This window comes from Gopherus evgoodei, chromosome 1 (assembly GCF_007399415.2).
Source record: "Gopherus evgoodei ecotype Sinaloan lineage chromosome 1, rGopEvg1_v1.p, whole genome shotgun sequence".
Lineage (NCBI taxonomy): Eukaryota > Metazoa > Chordata > Testudines > Testudinidae > Gopherus > Gopherus evgoodei.
The window spans coordinates 165,534,551-165,559,231 of NC_044322.1; the positions used below are offsets into that span (position 1 = coordinate 165,534,551).

Consider the following 24,681-nt stretch of genomic DNA (forward strand, 5'->3'; position numbering starts at 1 on the left):
GATAATTGGTCTTGTCTGATGCAGGATGCCTCCTAGCACACTGCTTCTCTGTACCACCCCTTGCAGCCAGCTGGCCATGCCTAACAGCCACAATTTAACCCTATAAAGCTACTTTCTTCCTTATTCCTACAAATAAAAAAGGGGGGAATGGAATGCATCCCAGATATAATTGCCATTTGCACATGTGCCTTAAGGAGTTAAAACAAAGCTTCTCCCATCTGATGTGAGAGCGACAGCGTGCTTGTGTAAACCACACCTGCATTCCCAAGTTGGACATATGGATCTCGTGAGCAAAGTAAAATATTACCTAAGTAGACATTTTCATAATGAACCTGACCTGTGTCTAATTTAAACCAGACCATGATTTAAAAAAAAAATGTAACTGGGGATTGTCTTTTACTTGGGGGATTAGACCAAAGTGAGTTTTGTTCCCATATTCCTCAATTTAGACAATTTCATGGCAGTTGTCCAGTTGCTGATATTGAGACATAACTATCTAGCCACTCCTCTTGGCTCACTGGCTACCCCACTGACTGAGCCAGTATCTCAGGGGCAATTCTTACATGATTGCCTCTGGCCAGTCTTCCAGGATACATACTGTTTTATCCCTGATTACCTTTCAGAAGAGGTCAGAAGATTGTCGTCCCTTTCAAGGACGTACTGTAGTGACTTGACATCAATGTAATTTAAGGCTCAAGTGGTGTAATTAAAAACAAGAGTTAAGTGAAAAGAGAGAAAATAAACTTAAAACAAACAAACAAACAAAAGGGTACCTCTCATGTATCTAACCCTGTACTCAGCAAGAATAAAGCTATGGAAAGCAGACAGGAAGGGTGGGCTTGTGGTTAAGACAATAAATTGTGGCTCAGGTGATTGGGGTTCAGTACTTTATTCTACCACAGACTCCTGTGTGACTGTAGGCTAATCACTTAGCCTTTCTGCCTCAGTTTTCCATTTCTTGTCTGTCTTGTCTGTTTAGCTGGTAGACCCTTTGAGGCAGGAACTCTTGCATACAATGTGTTTATACAGTGCCTAGCACAAGGGAGCCTTGATCTTGGATGGGGCCCTATACCCTATTATAATACAAATAATAAATAAGAAGTAGTGGATCTTGGTTTAGTGGTAGAAGTACAAAATTGCCACTTTATCAGAGGGCTTTCTGCTTTTCTCACCACCTACCTCAGACACATCCTTCTTGGTTTTCCTCTCTCTTTACCTCTTACAGTCCAACTATGCCTTTCACACACTGGTGTTGGCTTGTACCTTGCCCTTGGAGTAATCAACCCCTGCTCCACCCCAGGCCCCACCTCCACTCCACCCCTTCTTCCAAGCCCCCACACTAGTGCCACCTCTTCCTGCCCAGTTCCACGCCTCTCGTGAGTGTGCCCCATCCCCTACTCCTCCCCTCGCTCCCAGCACATCCTGCACACTGCGGAACAGCTGATCATGGCGGGCTGGAGGCACTGAGAGGGAGGGGGAGGAGTTGATCAGTGGGGCATGCTGCCAGATGGAAGGCGCTCAAGGGAGGAGCTGGCTGCCGGTGGATGCTAAACATCCACTATTTGTTTTTCCATGGGTGCTTGAGCCCTTTCCCCCATGCCCAACTGGTGTTTGCAGTGGTCTGTCCCCAAATTCGTGCAGGGATGTATTGAGTGCTGGTTTCCAAACAGTTTCAGTTCCTGACCTTCTGTTCTACCTCTGCGTCGTGTCATCCCAAAACTATCTCCTTTTTTGTGCTGGCCTTAGTAACCTTGTTTTTAAGTGTCACTCAGACCAACTAAAACTTCTTTAAAAGATGCACGGTTTATATAATTGTAAAATTCATTCTTAACATTTCTTCTGCATTCTATCAAATGTGAATCAGAGATAGGCTAACTAATCTGTCATGGTCTCCTCTTAAGAGCAGTTTGTCACTTCAAGTGTAGCATTTAACTTCCAGCGTATTCATTTCATGTGCATCTGGATCTCTGGAATGACTTCATGAACTAGAGTGTAGGTTGTAACATCAGCAGTCCGCTCCTGAACAACTTGGAATGGGGAACAATGTTTGGAATAACTTCAGTTGTCATAACTATACAGTTATGGACTAGAGCAGTGGGTTACTTCCTTGCTGGGCAAGATTTTAGCATAGGGTACATACTGTAGCCTTCCTACCCTCCTCCTTATACAGCTTCTGCAGAATATTTCACTTTTGCTATGTATATCAGCTAGCAAAAGCAGAACACTGTGTTGAGGCTCATGACAACAGCCAGTGTGGACTTCACAGGAAATCTTTTTGTGATGTGGGTGGAGGTAATGTGTTCTCATAGCAGAAAGCGGAAGCCCATTTATAAAACTATCAGACCTGCAATACCCAGAGGATGCCCACTCCTCAAACTGTTGTGGTCAATGGAAAATTTCCAGTGACTTCAATGAGAGCAAGAATTTCTTCAAGAGTTTAATTATGCTGTTTCTTAATCTTTTCTCTTTTATTGCGCTGGGGCGGCACAACAGGAAATAACGCATATGATTCTGACCGATATTTATGTTCCCACTTCTAAAACATCAAATAAAAGGAAGTGAAATCAAGCCATTTAGACAAGTGCATTTCATATTTTTAAAAGGAAACAAAATGAGCCAAGTTCATCCCTAATGAAAGATGGTTAGAGTCAGTGGAGTCTCATCAAGGATGAATTTGACCCCATGTTTTCTTACTTTGGCTAGCATATACAGAATGCTTTTATTCAAAGAGGCATTTGCAGCCCTATATAAACGGAAAGTGTAAATGGCTTTTCAAAGGATCACAGCAGAATGAAGGACCTGTAGCTATTACTCTAGATCCACCAGGAGTAACTCTCAAAACAATGGTACCAGGCTGCAGTGTCAGAATGTTTTTCCTAAGAAGCCCTGAACAGTAGTGCAAACTCTATTAAACAAACTTGCTATGGAGGGCTCTGGAGGACAAAAATAAAATGCAAGCTACATGGGTTTGATTGTAAAATACATTGCTTATTGAAGTTATTTGGATTCCTTTCACTGCCTTCATAGGCATTATACCAGCCTTTAGTCTTTTGGAGTGGCAGTTTATACAGATCTCCTTGCTAAAGAGCACCTGTTGCAAACCTCCTTCCCTTGGCATTCTATTTGTTCATGTGGTTTTCAGACTGTACATCGAGAGCCATTATTCTAGAAATTGATGTGCTGTGTGATTGATATCCAGGAGGAATTCCAGGAATTTCACAAGTGACCCCACCTGAGGACATTTCTCATGGGATTTTCTACAGAAAAATAATCTTTGAGCTGCATTTAGATATAGGTTTTCAGAGTTCAAAGTGCAGTGTGGGACTTAGAGGCTCATGCAAGCAAGGAAGTGCTCCTAATTCACTATGATCTCTGCCATACATGAACCTGTAGTTCTGTTAGTTATATTATTGTAAATTATTTTCAATAAGAAATCTGAAGACAGGAAACTCGATCATACATTATATTGTCTATGATTTAAGAAATTAATTGATCATATTTTGGGTGTGGGAGAAGGGGCTTATTTCTTTTAGTTGCATTTAATAACCCTCTTAGAGATGGCATCCTGAGAGTGAAACCCTCTTTTTATCCTCAGCATGGGTGTGTACAGCATATTATGTCTCAACAGTGCAAACATCTATCCACTGCCCTGCTACTCCTCAATTCTAACCTGAAGGGACCAGGGCTACCCAGAGGATTTGGGGGTCTGCGGCAAAGCAATTTCGGGGGCCCCTTCCATGAAAAAAAATTGCAATACTATAAAATACTATATTCTTGTGGGGGCCTCTGTGGGGAAAATTGGCCCACTTCCCCCCCCACCCCTGGGTAGCCCTGGAAGGGACCACTTTTCGTGATATGAGGATTCGTGGTTTTCTTGTCAGTCCAATCTTGTCTCCTCTGACTAAATGACCAAAAAAGGTGTCAGTGTTAGTGGGTTTTGTGTTGGGTGCTTACTTCTCTTCTAGAAATTAATCTGAAACCACAAACTCACTCCATCCAACAGTGTTCAGTTAATAAGTGTTTTGACTCTCTACCCCATTAGATCGAGCCACTCAGACTCTTATGATTTGGAGATTCTTGCTCCTCTTGTTTTGCATTCTGGAACTGAGTCCTATACTGCATTCCACATTTAGGGTCTAGGAGATTAAGGACCATTGGTACACCTTGAGCAAGGGGAGAGCCTTAGGATACAGGTCCAACTTTCACTGCTCAAATGGAATGTTCACCGAATCTACATCAAGAATAAAAATGCTTTAAGAATAGAAATAATGGTAATAGTAAAAATTAAGGAGGGAAATGAGAGAGTTCTACTGCCATGATTTATTTTTAAAGCTATTGCACCTTGCCCACACATTTGAATGATACCAAGCAGTCATCACCCTCTCAGTGATTGCTAGGAATAAGGCCATTAATTAAATAGATGAATATACTCCATGGTCACAATTTTCAAAAGTAACTACTGATTTTGAGTGTATCAGCCTTTGGGTACCCATCTTGAGCCACCTCAAAGGGGCCTGATCCTGGAAAGTGCTGAGCACCAGCCTTCTGAAAATCAGGCCTTTTTGTTGTGGTCCAAAATGAACACCCAAAATTGCTAGTCACTTTTGAAATTCTTGGCCTTCAAGTCTGTAGAAAACTTCCTAATTAAAACAGTATTTCCATACAAGCAAGGGAGCGCTCTGAATTTCACTGATCTCTGTTGTACATGAACCTGTGTTTTTGTTAGTTATATTATTGTTAATTATTTTCAATAAGAAATCCCAAGACATGAAACTCAAATCATAGAAAATATAATGTATGATCAAGAAATTAATTTAATATAAGCTGGGGTGTGGGAGAAAGGACCAAAACACCATGGTGCTTTTTTTTAAGGCTGTACCAAACACACAGGGTTCAATCTATATGGATACAAAAACCAGCCTATTCATACTGTTATATTTTGTGCTGTCATCATTTATAAGTCATGCTGCAGGAAGAAGAGGATCCTGATTTGATATTGTGAGGAAAGATTTCCTCATGGTTTCCAGAGTTGCTGGGGGGAGCAGGGGAAATCACAGGTATCAGAGTCAAATTCTGTTCCCAGTTGCTCCAGGGTAACTCCATTAAAACAGTGGATTTGCTCTATGTCTACGTGTTGTACGTGAGGGTAAAATTTGATCTGGTAGGTGGGAAGTGACTCAGTAGTTGTAAATTATGAATCAAGGGTATTTTTCCTCCCCCTAAAGATTTCATTTTCAGGTTCCCTTTCACTCTTGTGTCTGCATTTTGAATGCTCAGCACTCTCTTCTGCTTGTAGGAACCCTTGTTCCTCTCTGTACATTGGCCAATGTATGATCAGCTTTTTAAGTGACATGAAGGGCACTTTTTACTGATGATGGGACATCTCAACCATGTGGTATCCCATCCACCTATTCAAAATGCAGTTTTCTGTCAGGGTTAAAGCTTAAACTAACTTCATGTTAAGGGAAACTCTCATAATGAAATGTTCCATTTACTTCATCATATTGCCAAGTACTGTGCTGCACAGTGTAAGGCAAACTGCATGGCACATGTATACCACAGTGAAGAAAAGGAAATAAATTATTACATTGATTTCTGTAGTGCACATTGCCATCGTGTCTGGGACATCAGATAAGGAGTTGCTGGCTGCACTGGGAGTGTGGTGTCAGGGTGTAATCTTCTGCATGTAAAGCAAGGTTAATAACCACTATGCTACTGAGCTACCTGCCTAAACACTGTTCTATTCTAAATTAGCTAATCTACTTCACATGATACATGGTGGGTATTTTGGGGAGGGAGGACAGTAGGTTCTAGAAAAGAGGCAAAATCTTATTCTATTTAAGAATATCAGGGTTAGAAGAGACCTTAGGAAGTCATCTAGTCCAACCCCCTGCTCAAAGCAGGCCTAATTCCCAGATAGATTTTTACCCCAGTTCTCTAAATGGAACCCTCAAGAATTGAACTCATAACCCTGGATTTAGCAGGCTAATGCACAAACCACTGAGCTATCCCTCCCCCCCCCAACCAAGTCTGATGACTAGCTATATGCCTGATCCAACACCCCTTAGAAGTCAGTTGCAGGACTCTGACTTTAGTGAGGGTTGGATTAGGCCCAATAATGTCAGTCAATGGATGTCAATGTATTTAGAGTCCATTCTGATTTGGAGCCTGTAAAGTACAGGTGAAGCCCTTGAGGAAATACAGGTAATGACACTATACTGGCTATACTAGCATTTGCTGTAAACAAAGTGAAAGGGCATTATTTTCTCTGCCAAAGCCCTTACTGGGGGCCAGCAGAAAGTTAGTAGCAGATGGAATAGTAAATTATTATGTGTTTGACTACAAAGGAAACTCAAACCTTTTCTTGCAGGATGCGCCCAGTTCACAGCTGCCATCCGCTTCAATTTAGCACATCTCCAAACCTGCAATTAACTGTCTTGAGCGTTTCACTTTGTGGAAAAGGAACAAACGCAGACAATGCCATAAGGAGTGCACATGGAAGAAAAAGCAGGCAAATCCAGCATGGAAAACAAGGTAAATGATCCCTTTAACCATTCCTTCCTTTTGTTAAGCTAGTCCCCAGCAATCACTTTTTGCAGGGGTTCCAGGCAACTAGGCACTGACACACTCTTTCATCTTAAGTCTACTTGAACGACAGCATTCCTCTGATTTATTTAGCAATAAAGGTTCATTTATGTGCTATCAGGTAAATTTTTTCATGAAGGTCTGGCATATCACTCAACCTCCTCCCTGACAGTCACCTCCACTCCACTGTATGTGAAACACAGTAGCTAAGACCCTCTTCTTTGACCATTACTCTGACCTCATCCCTGTCTCATCCCTGGTTTCCCACTTTCTGCTGCATCAAAGTCAAGGTTTGTGTCCTCAGCTTCAAGACCCTTCATGACTTTTCCCTTACCTACTTTTCTGCTCTTGTCTCTTTATCATGGCTCCCGCTCCCTACTATAGCAATAATACCAGTTTCAGTCTGCTGATTACCAACTTCTCCCACAACCATCTTGGAACTTTCTTCCATGCTGCTTGTGCATAGAACATCTTCCCTGAACTCGTGCATGAGGCCTTCCTTTTCTCCCTTTGAATTCCTCCTCAACAACAATTTCGACCCCAGTGCCTATGTGAAATTTGCCCTCTAACAATGGCTAGGTAGAAGGCCAATTAGGGTGGTTAAGTGTGAAAATTTTGAAAGGCACTTACCCGAGTTAGATGCCCAGTTCCCAATGAAATTCACTGGATATGTCTGAAAATTTTACCCTGATAAATCCATTTTTAAAAGTTCCTCCCCCCCCAGCCTTTATATGCTGCTTGTCTTTGTGAGTTCTTTTGGAGCAGGGACTTTTTATTATGTGCACATACAGTGTCTAGCACAGTCAGGCCTTTCTCCTTAGTCTGGGGGTTGTAGACGCTCCCACAATCAAAATAATATAATACAACTTCCAACCACTGTATATTTAGATATTTTTAAGCTGCCCATCACCATTTTATCTGGTTGCATTTGACTAGTCATCAAAATGGAATTCGTTCTTAGCTGGGCAAGATCCCAATCTGTGAGTAATAAAAAAAAATGTGCTAAGGAGGAGAAACTTAACTGTGTTGGATTTGGCACTTGTGTGCATGATTGGGGCATTATGGAAAGGCAAAAAACAGAAATAGTACAGAGACATCAATAGGAGTGGACATGCTAAGGAGACAAGTCGTTCTAGTGCTGGACTGGGAGCTGGCAAAGTTATTTCCCTATCGTATTTCAACAATTATGGATCAATCACTGTTGTACTAAACTTCTCACAGTAATGGAGATTGCTCTTAACTGTTATAAGCATTTCTGCCTGATAGGCAAAGTAAGATTGTTCCTATGATCATCTCCTATGAAAAGTGGCTGCTGGGCAATGCTGTCTGAACATGCAGTGGATATCTAAAGTGAAGGGTTTTTACAATGTTAATGAATAATTTGGATGGTTATCTACTTTTAATTTTTATTAAACAGCTGTAGTTTAATTATTCTTATGTTTATTGATAAGTGATGGAGGGAGCTTTAACATATTGAAAATTATGCCTTTAAAAAGGTGTTCAAAACGCAAAAGCAAATATTTATGATAATTAGGAAATGTCATTTCTTTGATAAAATTTAACCCCCAAAATGATCTGCCAGTTATAAAATTCATATGTCTGTTAGTAGCCTGCTAGCTGTCAAGGGAAGGAGAAAACTTGGGGGACAGACATTTATATATAAACATAGAGGTGCCCATTAGAAGTGGTCAGCATATTCCAATTGATTTTTTTTTTTAAGGAATGTTAATTTTTTGGAAATTTTCTGTTTCTCCCTCACCCCCAATCTTTTCTCCTCTCCTCATTCTCACCCCCTGGCAATATGGGGAAAAAAGAAAAAGCAGAAAGTGTGAATTGAGAGAGATGAGGGAATAAATTAAAACTCCAAAGCCAGAAAAATGAAAAATGTTCAATGAGAAAATTTTCAAAAGAAAAAAAAGTCTTTCCTTTTCAAAACCTGCAGAATGAAAATTATTTCAGAATGTTGGACATTTCTCATGAAAACTCTTAGTTTTTAAGCTGTCCTAGCAGTTCAGGACTACAGTGCATAAAAATGTGCAGTAAGCTTTACTGATGAGAGACAGATGGCCTGCTCGTCCCACACTTGTGCAATTCACTAGTAACTCTTGTATGTCGAGGCATGCCCTGAAAAGTGTATTTATGTATCTTAGATCATTAGGGTTGGAAGGGACCTCAAAAGATCATCTAGTACAACCCCCTGCTCAAAGCAGGACCAATCCCCAAATTGCTCCCACAAGGATTGAACTCAACCCTGGGTTTAGCAGGCTAATGCTCAAACCATTTCTGTTTCATATTTCATGCTTTGCAATGTTGTATGGCTTTTTCAGGTTACTATGGCCCATTGATATGTCTGGCCATTCAGATAATTCAATAACAAAATTCTGATTTAAGGTTTCTAATGCTTTAACTCAGTGGCATCTGGCTTATAAGCATGATGAGGTTTAGTGTTTCCAGTGGTGGCTTTTCCATTTAAAAGTCAGAGGAAATCTACAGGTCTCATTCTAATATTGTGCTGGGTGGGAGAGGACTAAGAGAAAAGCCAGAACATTTAAGTCTTTATATCTCCTTCCAGCAAAAAGGTAGACAAATGAGTTTAAAAGGATAAAATGTCTCAAAAGCAGCAGATGTGAGCAGCTTCTCATCAGTCCTATCTTCCACCCCATCCACCTTCCCTTTGCAAAATCCAAAGGAAGCCTTACCACATGATAGTGGAGCTGGAAGAAGTCATGTTAGGGCACACTGTCCATTCCTTGCAGACAGCTGGGGGAGGGGGCATGATGTCCAGGCATAGTAGGGACAGAAGGTGGCAGCATGTCTTCTTACACAACTCTGTCACCGGGTGTAAGGGAATCTGAAAAACAGAATGGAAAGGCTTCCTTAAGCATGGTTCAAAATTTGCACAGAAGCATGTGCTTTTAGGAACATAAGACGTAAACTAGAAGTGAGCCCCAGGGAGGCTGAGTCCAGCACTCTACCATCACAAGCAACCCCCTCATACAATTGCACTCAAAATTTTGTCTAGCACAGGGGCATAGACACAGGTGGGCCTGGGTGGGCCACAGCCATACTTAGCATCCAGACCCACTGAAATAGGGGCTGGAGCCCCCTGAATCCACAGGCTGGGAGGGGGTGAGTCATCCCAGAAGGGGTGTGTGCCAGGGGGCGGGTCTGGGTGGGGCTAGAGCTGGGTCTGGAGATTGGGGCAGCAGCATGTGGCACTGGCAGGAGAGGGACATAGCCAGCCATGTGGACGGACACCAAGCCAAAGTCAGCCGAAGCTCAAGCCCTGGTGGGGCCCCCCTCTCCCCTATGGTGCGCCCTGCAGCCTATGTGCCCTGGGCAACCTCATCTTCTGGTGCCTGCTGAGTAGTAAGGGTTGGCTGGGGAGAGGTGCCCCCTGATCCTTCCTGTTTCCCTGCCCCTTATCATTGCCTGCCCACCTGAAAGTCGAGGCCCAACCAGTTTTCCTGTCCTGGCTATGCCACTGGTCCAGCTCTCTCTTCAGACTAATTAAATACTGTAGTTTGCCCCGACAACTCCTGGCTGTTCCAGAACCTCACCCCTCTGGTATTTAGAAACCTTCCAATTTCCAGCCTGAATTTGTTCATGGCCAGTTTATATCCACTTGTTCTTGGTGCTGACACCGTCCATTAGCTTAAGTATCACTTCACCCTCTCTGTTGTTTACCCTCCTGATGTATTTATAGACAGCAATCCCCTCCCATCCCATCCTTCTTTTTGCTAGACTAAACAAGCCAAGCTCTTCCAGTTTCCTCTCATAGGATAGGCCCTCCATTCCCCTAAACATGCTTGTCTCTGTACTTGCTCCTGTTTAAATCAATCTTTCTTGAACGTGGGTGATCAGAGTTGTACACAGTATTCCAAATAGGGTCTTACTAATGTCTTGTACAATTACAGTAATATTTCTCTATCTCTACTGGAAATGCCTCACCTGATACATCCTAAGATCACATTTTTTACAGACGCATTACATTGGTGGCTCATAATCACCCTGTGATGGACCCACACACCCAGATCGCTCTCCTCCTCTGTCACTTCCAACTGATGAGCACCCAGCTTGTACAGAAATTCTTATGATTAGACCTTAAATGGATGACTTTGCACTTTGTACTATTGAATTTCATCCCATTTCTATCATGCCCCAGTCTTCAAGGTCATCCAGCTCTTCCGGTGTAATATTCCAATCCTCCTCTGTACTGACAATGCCACCCAACTTCGTATCATCTGCACATTTCAGTAGCCCACTCCTGCTTTTTATGCCAAGGTTATTAATAAAGTTATTGAATAAAATTCGTCCCAAAACCAGTCCTTGAGGAACTCCATGGGTAACCTCTCTCCAGTTCGATAATTCATCTTTCAGCACAACTTGTTGCCTTCCCCCTCCTGTTAGCCAGTTCCTTCTCCATCTTACAATTTTTATACTGATCCCCATCTTCTCTAATGTAACTAATAATTCTCATGTGCCATGTGGTACCATCATATGCTTTACTGAAATCCACATCTATTAGATCTACTGCATTTGTCTTATCTAAAAAATCAGTTATTTTCTTAAAGAAGGAAATCAGGTTAGTTTGGCATGAACTACTTTTGATAAACCCATGTCGCATTACATCCCCTTTACCATTTACCTCTACGGATTTACTTGTTCTTTCCTTCACAATTTGGTCTAAAGCATTGCAAAATGCTGAGGTCAGACTAAGAAGTCTGTAATTGCCTGGATCACTTTTTCACCCTTTTTTAAACATAGGTCCAATGTTGGTTATTCTCCAGTCATATGGTACTACCCCCAAATAGGCAGATTATTTAAAAAATCCTTGCTACTAGATTAGCAATCTCATGTGCCACTTCTTTCAGTTTTCTGGGATGGAAATGATCTGGTCCCTCCAAACTGAGAGCATTAAACTCTTTAAGATTTTCTTCTACCTCAGATGTGGCAACTTCCATTTCTAGACATGCATTTCTATCAAGCATACTGCCTTCATGCACATGGTCCATATTTATCAACCTTATTGAAAACTGAGGCACAATATTTATTTCGTTTTGGGCCATACCTGGATTACCTTTAGACTCATCCACGCCACATAGTAGCCCAACCTCACCCTTCCTTGTTCTCTTTTTATTTATATAACTTTAAAAAACCTCCTATTTATTTTAATTTCCTTTGCAAGAGCTAATTCAGCTCGACTTTTAATAGTTCTCACTTTAGTCCTATGTTTTCTAACCTCCATGGTGTAGTTTCCTTTTCTGATCAAGCCCTTTTTCCATTCTTTGTAGGCTCTCTGCTTATTCCTAATGACCTTTTTGAGGTGGTTATTCATGCAGCTTGGTCTGAAGCCTTTCCCTACTTATTTATACTTCTCTGTGTTGAACAAAACCTTACTGAGGGTTGCCCATGACTAGTTAGCACACCAAGCATCACACATCTGAGAGCATGAGTCCTTGCTTTTCACTGTAGCAACAGGATGTGTCTAATATGCAAACTATACCCAAGGGCCCAATAAGTGGTACTGAATTAGATGTATGTTGTGTGTCTGGAAGACCTCAAGGGATTAAAGTGATTCTAAATTGAAAGGAGGGTGAAAACTGAGAGTCTGGCGTCACTGGAGAAAAGAAACCCTTTTGTTTATGTACAACTGGTCACTTGTAGGGCAGATGGAAAAATGTGGGACTCCCTACATTGTTGTGTCAAACCTCAAACTGAAAACCTGACCTTGAGACTCCTCCTGAGATAGACCAGTGTAATCCCCAAATCATTCTGCCTTGGGTATCTCAGCAGCCTCTGACTTTCTGCAGCTGGGTGATAATTTGCCATTGGTTACTATGCTCTTCAAGGAAACAAATAGTTTCAACATAGAGATTGGGCACTCTAAGGCTACGTCTACACGGGGATAAAAAAAGCCCAGCTGTCTCGGGTCATCTTACAGGGCTCTGGCTCCAGGCTGAAAATTGCTGTGTAGATGTTCGGGCCCCACAAGCCTGAGTTAGCTGACCTAGGATAGGTTCTTTTTTCCTTGTGTAGATGTACCCTAAGAGAAAAATACTGTTGATGTGGGCATTTTCACATATCCACATAATTTATCTAATGAGATCATGTTCCTAATTTAGCCGTTGAATGAAATTCTCAAAGCAAAAAGGATTTGCCCTTAAAAATATCAACTGTTAGTTTCATCCTGTGACGACTTTACTTTTTCAAAATTTGGAAACACCACCGGAGTTTGAAGAGGACATGTTCACCTTTAACTTAGAGTCAGATTTCACAGTATTCAGACATGTACAATGTCGAGACCTATTTACTTGAAGTCATGTTCCAGCTAATGACTCTAGCTAATGGGGTCATGTTCCTCAGTCAACGATGGGAAATAAATTCTTTAACATCACTAGACCTTTGACCTCTGCCCAATACACCATATACCAAATTAAACAAATGACTACTAGCACTAATATGCTCTTTCATAATGTCATGTGGCCACTTGACAATTTGCTTCATGATGTGTCAGTTTCCAGAATTAAGTATGATATTACCTAAATGTTAAAAAGCTGTTAGTAGAAAGCAAAGGACTCCAGAAAACAGTCATCTAATTGTTATGCAGAACTTTATTTAGAAGAGCCAGAGTCCAGATTTAAAAAATCTAGCAGAGACCAATCTTAATTAGAATGCAGTGACCATAGTAGTATTTTCATAAACTCCTTGGGGCAGGGATTGTCATTGTGAGAAATTCTTCAGCATCTTCCTTTCTTTTGTACATTGCCAGATAACCTGTCAATAAATAATGACATATATAACTATAACTATAGCATTTCCATTACGTTTTACCTAACGCCACTACAGAATCATACCTCAACACGTTCAGTATTTCTGCTAAGAAATGCCAGGTGTAACCCATCTTTGTTAGTATTAATGGAGAGCTTCCTTAACTAGCATAACAAAGGCCTAGGAATATAGTAGCTAATTCTTCAACTTAAGTTTAGAATGGACCTGAAAAACAACACTCAAATCTGAGTTCCCGTGTGCTGTTCTATGATCCTTTTCCTTAAAGTTTAAAATGTGTGGATGTTAACAAGCATTTTCAAATGCTGTGTTTTGTAGCAGAGTGGAAACTGCAGTGGCAGGATAATGTTGAAACACTCCGTTTTTTCTCTTGCGTCATCTGCAGTAATTCTGGGGGGTTAAAACCAGCCCAGTTGTTGTTTCTCACATAGCATAGTTATGCCATGGCTGGCATGACAAATGACTGAGGTAAAGGCATTAACATAGCTAACATTCAGCATGCAGTGGCACTTTGTCTCTAGTGCTATGCCCACAGCCCTGCTGACCATTATAGCAAATACTACGACTGTCTGAGTATCTAGCTGCCTGGGTGTCTGTGAGCTTTCCCATCCCTGTGATTATTAGAACAAGAGAAATAAAAAATGGCTTTAGTTATACCTTAAGACTGGAATCATTGCTGCATTTTATAGCATTGAGTTACTAGGGCTCCTTGTGGAAGCTTCTCTTACTTGGTGATCTAGACAATGGGATAGAAGCAAGAGTCAGGCAAAGTGGACAAAGCTGATTTTTTTCCACTTTCTGTAAAAGTAAGTTGGTCCAAGCACTGCCCTCCACAGCCCTTCAGAATTTCCATACATTAATTTCACTGAAAAGCATGTATCCTCTTGGTAAGAATTTCCTAAAAGAAATGCACATCCTATTTTGAAATGACTTTATCAAACAGAACTGAGCTAATAAGTCATAACAAATAACTTATTCAACCAATTTTGCCTTGAATCTTGCATGTCCTTTGCATGCCTGTGAACAGACTGTGGCTTTCATGTGTTCCTTATCAAAATAAGAATTTAAAATGTATTTTTTGTGGCTTGTTTGGCCAAATTGTGAGATGTGTTGCTGTATATGATTGGCTGAATGAGCCACTTGATACTGTTTCTGTTGTCTAATTAGCTGAGCTTAATTCTCACAACCAGGTTTCTGGAGAAAAGGCTTGTAGAAAGTGAATTTGGAATTTGCTTTTCATGAGTGTTCAGATGGATAAGCATAAACCTCATTTTCCAATGGGCATTCACAAAGTAAAACCTATTTGCATGAGTGTTCATGGAAAAGGAAACAAAAAAGGAGGAAATATTGGAAATATGAAAGTGAATTTGTTTAAAAAAATTAGGATAGATGCTGGAAGTCGGGGTGCTGGGAGTACAGCGGCATCCTCTGGCTTAACGTGGTTTCCATCATAGACAGGGTTTACCTTACAGTTTGATACAATGGCTTTCAGCATCCCCACTATAAAAATTGTTCCAGCACCACTGAAAATTAGAACAAATATTGGAGGAAGTATTTCTGAATTATTCATCTAGCTCTATTATCAAGTAATTTAGACTCTCAATATTTGGCCAACCTTTTCGTTTAATGGATTATAGCGGGGGAAAATACCTAGCGTCCACATCCCAATCCCAATGTTCTTGTAGGACCCTTCTGAGCTCCCTCTGCTGGTTCAAACATAGCAATTACCAACCTGATGCTGTTCCCAGCTCTGTGTTGAGACTTGTATCATCAGTCACACTCAAGCATCAAGCAAGGAAATAGGCCGACAGCACCATGCAAATTGCAGCTGCTTTAGAAACACAAGAGATAAGTCAACTTTAGCCAAATGGAAAGGTCAAAGTCAAGGAGGGGAAGAGCTTTTATTTTCACACAACAAAATTAGTCTAGGGAAAAAGGCAAAAGTATTGAAAGTATGGGTTTGTTATTATGTAATGAGGATATGATTCGGGTGAGGGAATCCTTATTCCTGTGTGGAGCCCCATGGATGTCAGGGGGCTCTGTGGTTTTAGAGTCTGTGTGCATGAGTCCAATTGCAGTACTGTGGACTTAGATTGTCAGCTCTTCAGGGGAGGGACTTTGTGTTCCTTTGTGTTTGTGCAGCACCTAGTTCAATGGGCCGTGATCCAAACAGGGGTCTCCTGTAACTACTGCAATGCAAATAATAGCAACATAGCACATGTGTACTACTTTTTCTTCAGGCTACACTTTTAACTGTATTTGTCACATTGCATGTGCAGGACAATACTCTTTCTGATCTGCTGTGTGAATTGGTTTGTTTCCTCTATTGTTACTGGTTCCTTGGCAAATGTTTAATAGCTTAAAAAACCTGTTGAGCTCCAGGCTTCTGTACAGGTGTGAGGTATCATATTGATTTGCATTGAAGTGCAAAAAGGTAGTTGTCCAGAATTCAGAAGAGGGGAGAAAGGAGACAATAGCTGGCATAACAGTCACTTCATTGTTCTGAAATAAGTAGCTTTTTTTTTTTTCTCTGTAGTGCTCTGACCAGAGGCAGACAAGCATGGGCTGGGCTATTCTGTTTGTAAAGGAGCTCCACTGTTTTAGACAGAAATTTAGAATGTTGTGTTCTTTGATCAATCTCTTATTCACTGTATACTAAAAACTGATGAGTCTTTACTCAGTTTTCACTCAGGTAGAACTCCTTCTGAGGTCAATGGGAGCTTTGCCTGGGAAAGGACTGCAGGATTTGGCCCTTTGGCAGTAACTTACAATGATACTAGTCTTTGTTGCCAGCTTATACAGACTGACTTCCTTCTAGTCCTTTGTTACAGATTCTGTAGGTTGAAATTCATAATTTCTTCTTTTAATTTTTACACTGCAGATTTATATCCATTTATATTCTTCTTCATCTGCTAGTGGATTTTTCCTACAGCTGATTCCTAAGGTTTTAAATGATGACATATGCATCCTCCTTTAGCAGCCGACTAATACCAGGGTTTGAATTACTATTAAATCAGCAGCAATGAAATCTCTATCAAAATAATCGGTAGTTCCAGAAACCACAAACAACAAAACAAGCAGAGTTGTACTAAATCAGCAAGACCATTTGCAGAATGAGGGGCAGTGAGTCACTTTTTTCCCCCTCCCTCTGCAAAAAATACTCTGTTTCTTTTCTCAGCCTAGGGGAGGGCAGGTGGAGTGGGTAGGGCATTGCTTAGAAAGTTTTGTGTTTTTTTTTTAAGTTGACATCACTCAAATCATGTGATCGGCACAGACCAATTGAGACAGGTTGTGGAAAGGGGAACAGTTAAATTTGTAATTTTGGTTGTGTGAAACACTTCTTTGGGCCTCATAAACAACCACAGAACCACAAGTTGGGTACAGAGGCAGTCACACAAGAGCGGGTCCGGGATATTGGTCAGCAGACAGGGCAAATCGTTTTGACTGCAAACCACAGAGTTTCATAGAGTGGTAAGCATCATCAAACCACAACTGATCCGCTATTTTTTTTTTTAACAATTTCAGTGTTTGTTTTAGAAAAAGAATCTTATTATCTGGCTTATTTTGCTTCAAAGGCGCTAAGATAAAATAGAAAGCAATGGCCAGGAGGAGGGTTATAACAATGACCATTCTTACTTTTTCACTTCTCAAGGTGAAAGAAATCTTATATTCCCCCACTTTAAAGAGAGAGTAAGTTTTAAAGAGGAAACTATGGCTTCAAACAGCGTATTTGAGTCATTTCCTTCTTACCAGCAGTGCTTCATGAGAGGTAAGTGCTATTCAGTGCTGTTAAATATACTTTGGACTGTCCCATGTTTAAGAAAATGCATGTTTGTTGCACAGTTCAGGAAACGCTTACAATATATAGTTTTCCACTTCTGTTTTCTTTGAAAAATTCTTACTGAAGCCAGTGTCTGAGGTTATTGGTTTATTAGCTCATTATTTGTCAATTCTTTAGCGATATTATTATAATTCACTTAAGCTGTTCAAATAGTCATGGCATCCTCACAAATTTTCCTTTTGTAAATCCAAGCACGTTATACTATTCATATGAGTTACACACACTACAGTAGCAGTAGCATCAACCTTTTTGGTTCTTTTGGCAGAATCATTGCTTTTGAGCTACAGCCATTAAAAATAACAGCCAACGAATGGTATTCTACACATATCACAGACTAAAACGAGCACAGTACTGAATGAAGAGCAAGCTCATACGTACAGCCAGCAGAGCGTGATGCTGTCTCATTTTTGCTACTTTGTCAGTCTGGGTAAAGGAAGAAGCATGTTCACTGGAAACAAGTAAGAAAAGCTCAGAAACTTGCTTAAAGGTAGTTGCAACTCACATAGCCCAGGCGAAGAAGAGGATCAGTACATTTAGTGTTGCTTTTGATGCCGTGTCACTCTCTGACGATTCTGAATTATTGGCTGAAGCCATACCACATCCTCTGAGGAGGGGAAAAAAATTAAACTGCAACATCCAGAGAAGTCTGACTTTTCCAGACAGTGACAAAGAAGTTTCACAAGCCTGGTCTAATAATCTCACAGCCCTCGGTAAATCAGATGCTTTAATCATTAGTTATTCATATTAGTAAGCAAGTGGACTAGTGTGAGAAATGTCTCTGCATTCTTGCAGACAGCCCCCTAAATAGCCTGATACAACTGAACTCTTTCCCCTAAACACCAATCTTCTGACTGTTTCAAGCCATGTGTGCAGGGACATGCATATTCTGTTTGAAATGAATGCAAAACTGTAAAGAGATCACTCATCGATTTGGCGCTGGTGCTGTGGGAGAATAACATTTTATAACTCTTCAGTTACAGAAAGTTTCCCGGCCTCAGTAGTGGCAGCGTGAGTCATTAGTTATTCATATTAATAATCAAGCTGTGGAATGCGGAAGGCTTGTCAGCTGCCTTGTCACAACCAGCTACATTGCAAGCACCCTGTTGCTACTGCAGCTTGGGGCCCCTTTGATTTGAAAACAGGGTTAATGTACAGAAGAAAAATGTCATCGCCACTCTCTTTTTACCCTGCAAATGAAAGGTTTTAAGTACATTTCTACTGGCATCAGAGGAGTTTTCAATCATGATGAGCTGTATGAGTCACACATTCTTACAGCATCATCTAGCCTGTGCAGCAGAGATACTGAAGATCTAGCAAGAAGCTGCTAACTGCTCCCCTGGCTCCTTCTGAACTAGCATTTCCTTTGGGCTACTAATAAGCAAAGGAAGCAATATTGGTAGAATAAAAAAAAAGGATCTTCCTGCATTTAGTCAGCTTTTTTTTTTAACTCACCCAAATGTTTGTTTGCTATTTTATCTGCAGTACAGGAAGACTTATTATGGAAATTTTGTTCATTTGATAAGGTAATAAAGAGTGAACCCTGTGGGCTAGTGCTTGAAGTACTAATGCCCAGCCAGCCTGTAGCAGAGTTCTGGAGACAACAGGAGCTGTACCGAGGCACCATATTTAAGTAGTGTCAGGGAAGCTAGTAAAACACTAAAGACCAAGGGCCAAATTCTTTGCAGGCATGAATTGCTGAAGCTCCATGACAGGCAGTGGAACTGTGCAAGTTTACACTAGCAGAGAATTTAGCTCCAACAAATTATGTGCATGGCAAGAGTGTCCAACTGTATTATTATTCATTATTTATCTTATCGTAGCCCCTAGGGCACCAGTCTGGGACCAGGACCCCATTGTTCTAGATGTTGCATGGACCCAGCTATTCTGATATATATCCAGAGTAAGTGAGATCAAAATGGCCCACTAACTGTACGTTAGGAAAGTTTGGGCAACAGTTCTTCAGTTGAGTTAGAAAGTGAATGTTTCATAATCACCAAAGAATAAAGCATTTAAACATGAAAGCCTATGAGAGTTTCCCAAACATGCTTTTTTTGCTTCTTCCTCTTCTTAAATGAACTTCAGACAATTTAAAATACTTAACAAAACTGCTGTTTAGGGCCTCAAGGCAAGAAAAATAATCATTCCTCTGGACGAATTGTTCTCACCCATATTTCTCAATAGTGTTTACACAGACTAGTCATTAAAAATGTCCAAAATGGTCTTTTTTTCCCGCCAAAATTTATTGCACTTTCTCTCTTAAGTGAAATTATGAGGTAAAAGGGAAAATAACAAGTTGTTTTCTGCCCTGAATTTACTTTATCAGTCCATGCAGTCCTCTCAGAAGGAAATCCATAACTCTTTTTTAGCATGATACTATGTGAAAATTGGGAAAAAAAAGAGGGGAGTGGGGAAGCAAAACAATTGTTTCACCGTCTGTGAACAGTGACAGACATAGAAAGCCTGACATATTAATTTAATGTGGTACACCACAAAGGATATGGCCCTTTTTCTATCGCACCACACCAGGTCCTCCCTTGTGCCACTAGGTAAAAAAATGAAGATTGTATTGAAACTTCTGCTGGAGCATCATGCATGCTGAACACATTAAAATGTTTGGCAGGACTACTTCTAATGAGTGCCTTATTTTCCTAGCTGTATGATTTCAATGCAAGTTTGGGGTGGATGGCAGGATTATAAGGGAAGTGTACTCCTAAGAGTGTTGCTAAACTGCAGCCAGCAGAAAGCACTCAACCCATCTTTTTGTCGAATATGGGATTATATCATAAGGGTTTTATGTTGTAGTCTGTGTCTGATCTGTTCTTCCTGTGTAACCCCCTATTATTGTGAAGGTTTTCTCTCTGCTAGAAACATCCCATGCAGGTTATATCAATGAGATTGCAGCAATGATATTTTTGGAGCAGAGAGAACATGAAAACGAATTCCCTCTGAATTTCTTGTGGTTAAATAATGTATAAAATAGGGATTTTAAAGCTGTTTCCTTGCATTCTTGGAATAAAAATAAAAGTTACTATTCCCTAAAACGGCCTAATAATTTTGCCTGTTAGGAAAAAGAGAATCACAAGTCTTGTTGTAGGAGATTTTAGGGAGATGCATGTAGCATGGAATATTTTGGAAGTGTAGGTTATATCTCCTCATCTTCCCTTTGTTTGAAGTCTGGCTAGTTATTTCCATATATTGAAGAGGTTGCTTCTGGATTTTGTCTCTTTGTTTTTTAATTAAGGCACTTAAAGCTTGTGGGTAGGTGCAATTCTCTTAGAAAAGTACATGACTCGCTGCTGTCTTATTACTTATAATTTTTATTCTGGTAGTGTCCAGATTGGGACCCTTTTATTCTGAGTAATCTACAAAAACCTTTCTGACCTTGCTTTAAATAGTTTTCTGTTAAGGCCCAGCTCTTGAAAACACTTATGCATGTGCTTATCTTTGCTCATTAAAGTCCATAGCTCTGACTTGTCCTGCAGTTGGATCCAGGAAGTGAGTAGTTCTCCTCGGGTCAAAAGAGTCTGTCTAATCAGAAATTCTCTATTATCTGAGTCTAGATTATGTGTATCCCCTGGTTATTACTCACTCAATAGCTTCTCTTGTTAGAGAGTACAAGACTTCCTTTCATCTCAATATTTGTCTCTAAAATATTTTGGACTAATGGTGGTATAATATGTCCTCCAACACCTATCATAAAGGCAGGTTACCTGAATAGCTTTCTTGATATCTCTCTTTGAATCTAGATGTTGAATGATATATGTGGCATGGCTTATACTTAGCAGTGTAAATAAACACACTCATTGACTGCAGTCAAGGGTACTAATCATGGTAATAATCACCATCCTTATTGGTGTTTCCATGATCGAACTTTTAGTTCTAACATAGTTTTGCTGCATGTATACATTTGGGGATTGCGCATTTGTGAGAATATCCACATGCAAAGTTGATTTCCAGTATGAAGCATCCAATACTGTAACAAACATTTCCCGTAAGCATGGCAAAGAAAGAAGGAAAGAAAGAACTCTGATGATGGATGGCATAGCATCCAACCCACAAAGTAGTTTATGGATTTCAAAGACAATCTGCTGATATTTGGGGCCCCTTAAGTGTTAAGATGTGTTTCCCATTCCAAATTCTGCTCCCTTCCCAAATGCTGATCACTGCATGGCTCATCTGTGGGGGTGTTGATCCTTAGAGAATTTTCAGAAGGGAAAGAAATAAATGAAGACAGTTGATGATATCAGCCCACTTGAACCCAGTACATTATTCAGAGGATTCATATATTGTAAATATTGGGAATATCTCTGTAGAAAAGGCATTTTTTCCCCTGAGACATATACAGCATCTGGCTTTAAATTAATACTAATTTGGAAAACTCTATTCCTCCTCTTGCTCAGGTCAGTGACTTTTTTTAAGGGTGAGTAAAACAACTGTATATTTTCAAAATAGAAAAAAAACACATTGCCACTGAGTGGTGACAAGAGGTAAAGACAGTTTATGTTCTTTGCAGACTGTCAGAGCTGTAACACAAAGTTAATGGGTGTGAGTACTATGGAGTTATTAGTCTATCTTGTGAAAAGGAAGTTGAGCTAAAGAATCTCATAAAAACCGCGATGTACTAAAAGAAAAGGCTTACACAATGTCTGATTTACACAGCCTCCCCTCTGTGTTAAACTCATTTTATATATCTATATATCTATGTGTATACACACATACACACACACACGAGTGAGTGACTGTGTGTGTTTATTTAAAAGGCTTGAATAACACTGAGAAACCAGAACACAGGAATAACTGTGAAGAAACAGGTAAAGCATCTTAAAGAAAAGATTAATTCTCTGGTTTAGTAAGACTGAAAGATCATATACTGGGCCTGGACATGAAATTCAGTGTCTAAGCAAGCATTAAAAGAAGTGATGTGCTGTGGTGGCAGGATTAGCCAGGATTCACAAGCCACTGGATATGACTGATTTACAGATACCCAAGATTGTCTCACTCTTTGTTCTGTCACCAGCAGTGTCTATGGGTTACATTTCAACCAGAGAACCAGACTCTAGCTCAGAGGTTCTTGGCCATTGGGAAGTAAAGATATCTGATATATATATTACCAATACATACAACATTAATGCAAGGGAAGTTGCATTATTGTGACAGATCTAAAACCTGGAGGAGCATTGTACAGTTTCATTGCCAATGAGAGGTGATGCTAGCCCATTGGGGGCCTTAAGCAGGAATATTTTTGGCCCCCTTCCCCTACAACACATACTTATAAAAGCAAATAGGGCCCCACTTCAGCCGCTCAGGGCCCTAAGCCATTGTTTTGTCTGCTTATGCCTAGTGCTGGCTCTGTGGCCAATGTGTAGTCCTATATTGATTCTACACAGCAAAGTTTCATTACTAATTGACCATAATAAGAACAATATGCTTATTTTTAAATGACATTTATAGGCCTATGATGTTGGCAAGTTCATGGTGGTGAAAGGTAAATTAAGTATTTTATTGTGAAGCAGAGGCAGGATTCTCTTTATCTTATTCTCTTTGAAGGGGTGAGAAGCTAGTCTAGTTGGTAAAGCAAGCAACTCTGACTTAATAGGAAAGCAAATCAGTGTTGAATAAAAAGGTACAGTATACACACCACTGAGCATAACTGCACTTTAAATTTGAGTCCTACCAAATCCCTCAGTATTCACTGTGAGGCTGCAGGCCTCAGAGTAGGATTTTGGTTTCAATTAACCTGTGTGTAATTACTGGAGTAATTAATGTGCCAGCATAAGGCTCTTAATGTTAACAAAATATTCTCTAGGGTTTCAAAGTGCAGTCGGAGCTAGTGACATACCACTAGCCTTCAGATGTTATACAACTCTGTGTATTGCAGTTTGAAAATCTAAAAGTTTATTCAGAGTGAGGTCTGATTTTTTTTTTCAAGATTACATACACACATCCAATTCTTACTCTTTATGGTGAGGAGGAGCACATTGTGAAACAAGTCCTCAAGGGGATGTAAATTCATTCGTATCTCAGACGCTACACCAGAAATAGTTATTCAAAGAATGTGTCATTAGCCTCTGGAGCTCATTGCTACAGGATACTGTGAGGGCCAAGAATTTGCAGGATTTGTAAAAGGACTGGACATTTATATGGATAACAGTATTCAGACTTCAAATAGCAATTATTAAAAGAACAGGAGCTTTGGAAGGGTTATTAACATCCTTCCCCCCACCCCAAAAAAAAACCTCAAACCAGAACAAAACAAAAATGTTTCAGGGCATAGGCCAACCTCTACTGATTGACGAGTAGGAAGAAATTTTCCCTTATAGGCAGGTTATTCCAAAATTGCCTTCTGAAGGATTACTGCACTTTCCTCTCTGGAGCTAGCCACTGTCAGAGCCAGGATACTTGACTAGATGTACCTCGGGTCTAATTCAGCAAATAATGCCTATGTTCCTATGACAAGCCACAAGCATGTATTACACTAATACCCTCTCCACCACCTCCCTTCTGATCTTATGAGTGTATATAATATGTATATGGAGCTGTGGCAGACTAATAGAATGCCCATAAAGGCCTGTAGTAATTTGGTATCTCCCATGTATTTGACAGCTTCAGACTTGTCTGAACAAGTATCTGTCTAGTCCCTAGAAGAGCACCATACCAGCAGCTTTGCCTCTGGTAAACTGAGAGTTAGAGATGGAAATGAGGCTAGAAATTTCTGGGTTGCCAATATAAAGTCTTCAAAGTAAATGACTTTTCTTCTAGATTGGTCCCAGCAGGATGAATTACGGGTTTAAGTACAAGATATTTATTAGTGTAAAATACAGAATTCACTATGAAACTGGAATATCTTAAAATGGCATTTAGTAGATTTGATCATAAGTCTGAGCAAGTAGAGAACATGCAGTTGCTAACCTTACAGCAATGCTTCCAGTTCATCCTTCATACCATCTTCAGTGCCACCACTTCTGCTTGTGAGGAAAGCTGTGTGAAATTTATCAGTTTCACTTCACAGGGACTTGTGAAACCATGTTCTATGGTTTTGATCTGTCTGGGTTTTTTACCCCAAATATTTCGTTTTGAGTTTCAAATTCTAGTGAACCCAAAACTCACTCGGAATAGTTTAGGGTTTTTTTATTGGTCTGATTTCATTCTGAAGTCATGAAATGATCATGATTTTGAGACACACTCATAGTCTGTCCTCAGGTTTGGTTGTGACTGGGGTAGGGTATAGCTGAAAGACTTCCATCTCGTAGCAAATCTTTCCATGAATGTGGTCTGAGTTTAAGGAAACCTGAAACCAGCTGGATTTCATGTGATTTGCTGCAAACATTTCAGCCAAGCCACCCTTGTCAACCCATTGACCCTATCAGACCCTTGACCCTTTAATTTGCCCTTTTATGGTCTTTAAAGGGGAAAGATGTCCATCTGTTAAAATATTTTTAAAGCTACAAGTACAGTCCCACAATATG

The 24,681-nt window shown here is 40.3% G+C and overlaps 1 protein-coding gene and 1 long non-coding RNA gene across 5 annotated transcripts in view; one reads left to right on the forward strand and one right to left on the reverse strand.

Moving 5' to 3' along the window:
* Positions 1-13,181: 13,181 nt before the first annotated feature.
* Positions 13,182-18,991, reverse strand: LOC115658841. 3 transcript variants are annotated; one of them, XR_004002393.1, is made up of 4 exons: positions 17,718-18,991; positions 15,107-15,205; positions 14,032-14,110; positions 13,182-13,362 (listed from the first exon to the last, which is right to left on the reverse strand). It is a non-coding gene; the product is annotated as an uncharacterized LOC115658841 (long non-coding RNA). The 3 variants fall into 3 exon arrangements; XR_004002394.1 differs by having other exon boundaries at positions 15,107-15,202; positions 17,594-18,991; XR_004002392.1 differs by having other exon boundaries at positions 17,594-18,991.
* Positions 16,666-24,681, forward strand: part of RUNX1 (RUNX family transcription factor 1) — a 204,281-nt gene continuing 196,265 nt past the window's right edge. The window contains exons 1-2 of one of the 2 annotated variants that reach the window (XM_030578296.1): positions 16,666-16,845; positions 17,027-17,143. In XM_030578296.1, the coding sequence (XP_030434156.1) occupies positions 17,086-17,143 (58 nt within the window). In that variant the 5' untranslated portion in view covers positions 16,666-16,845; positions 17,027-17,085. The remainder of the gene's footprint in view (positions 16,846-17,026; positions 17,144-24,681) is intronic. The other variant, XM_030578270.1, reaches the window with a different exon arrangement.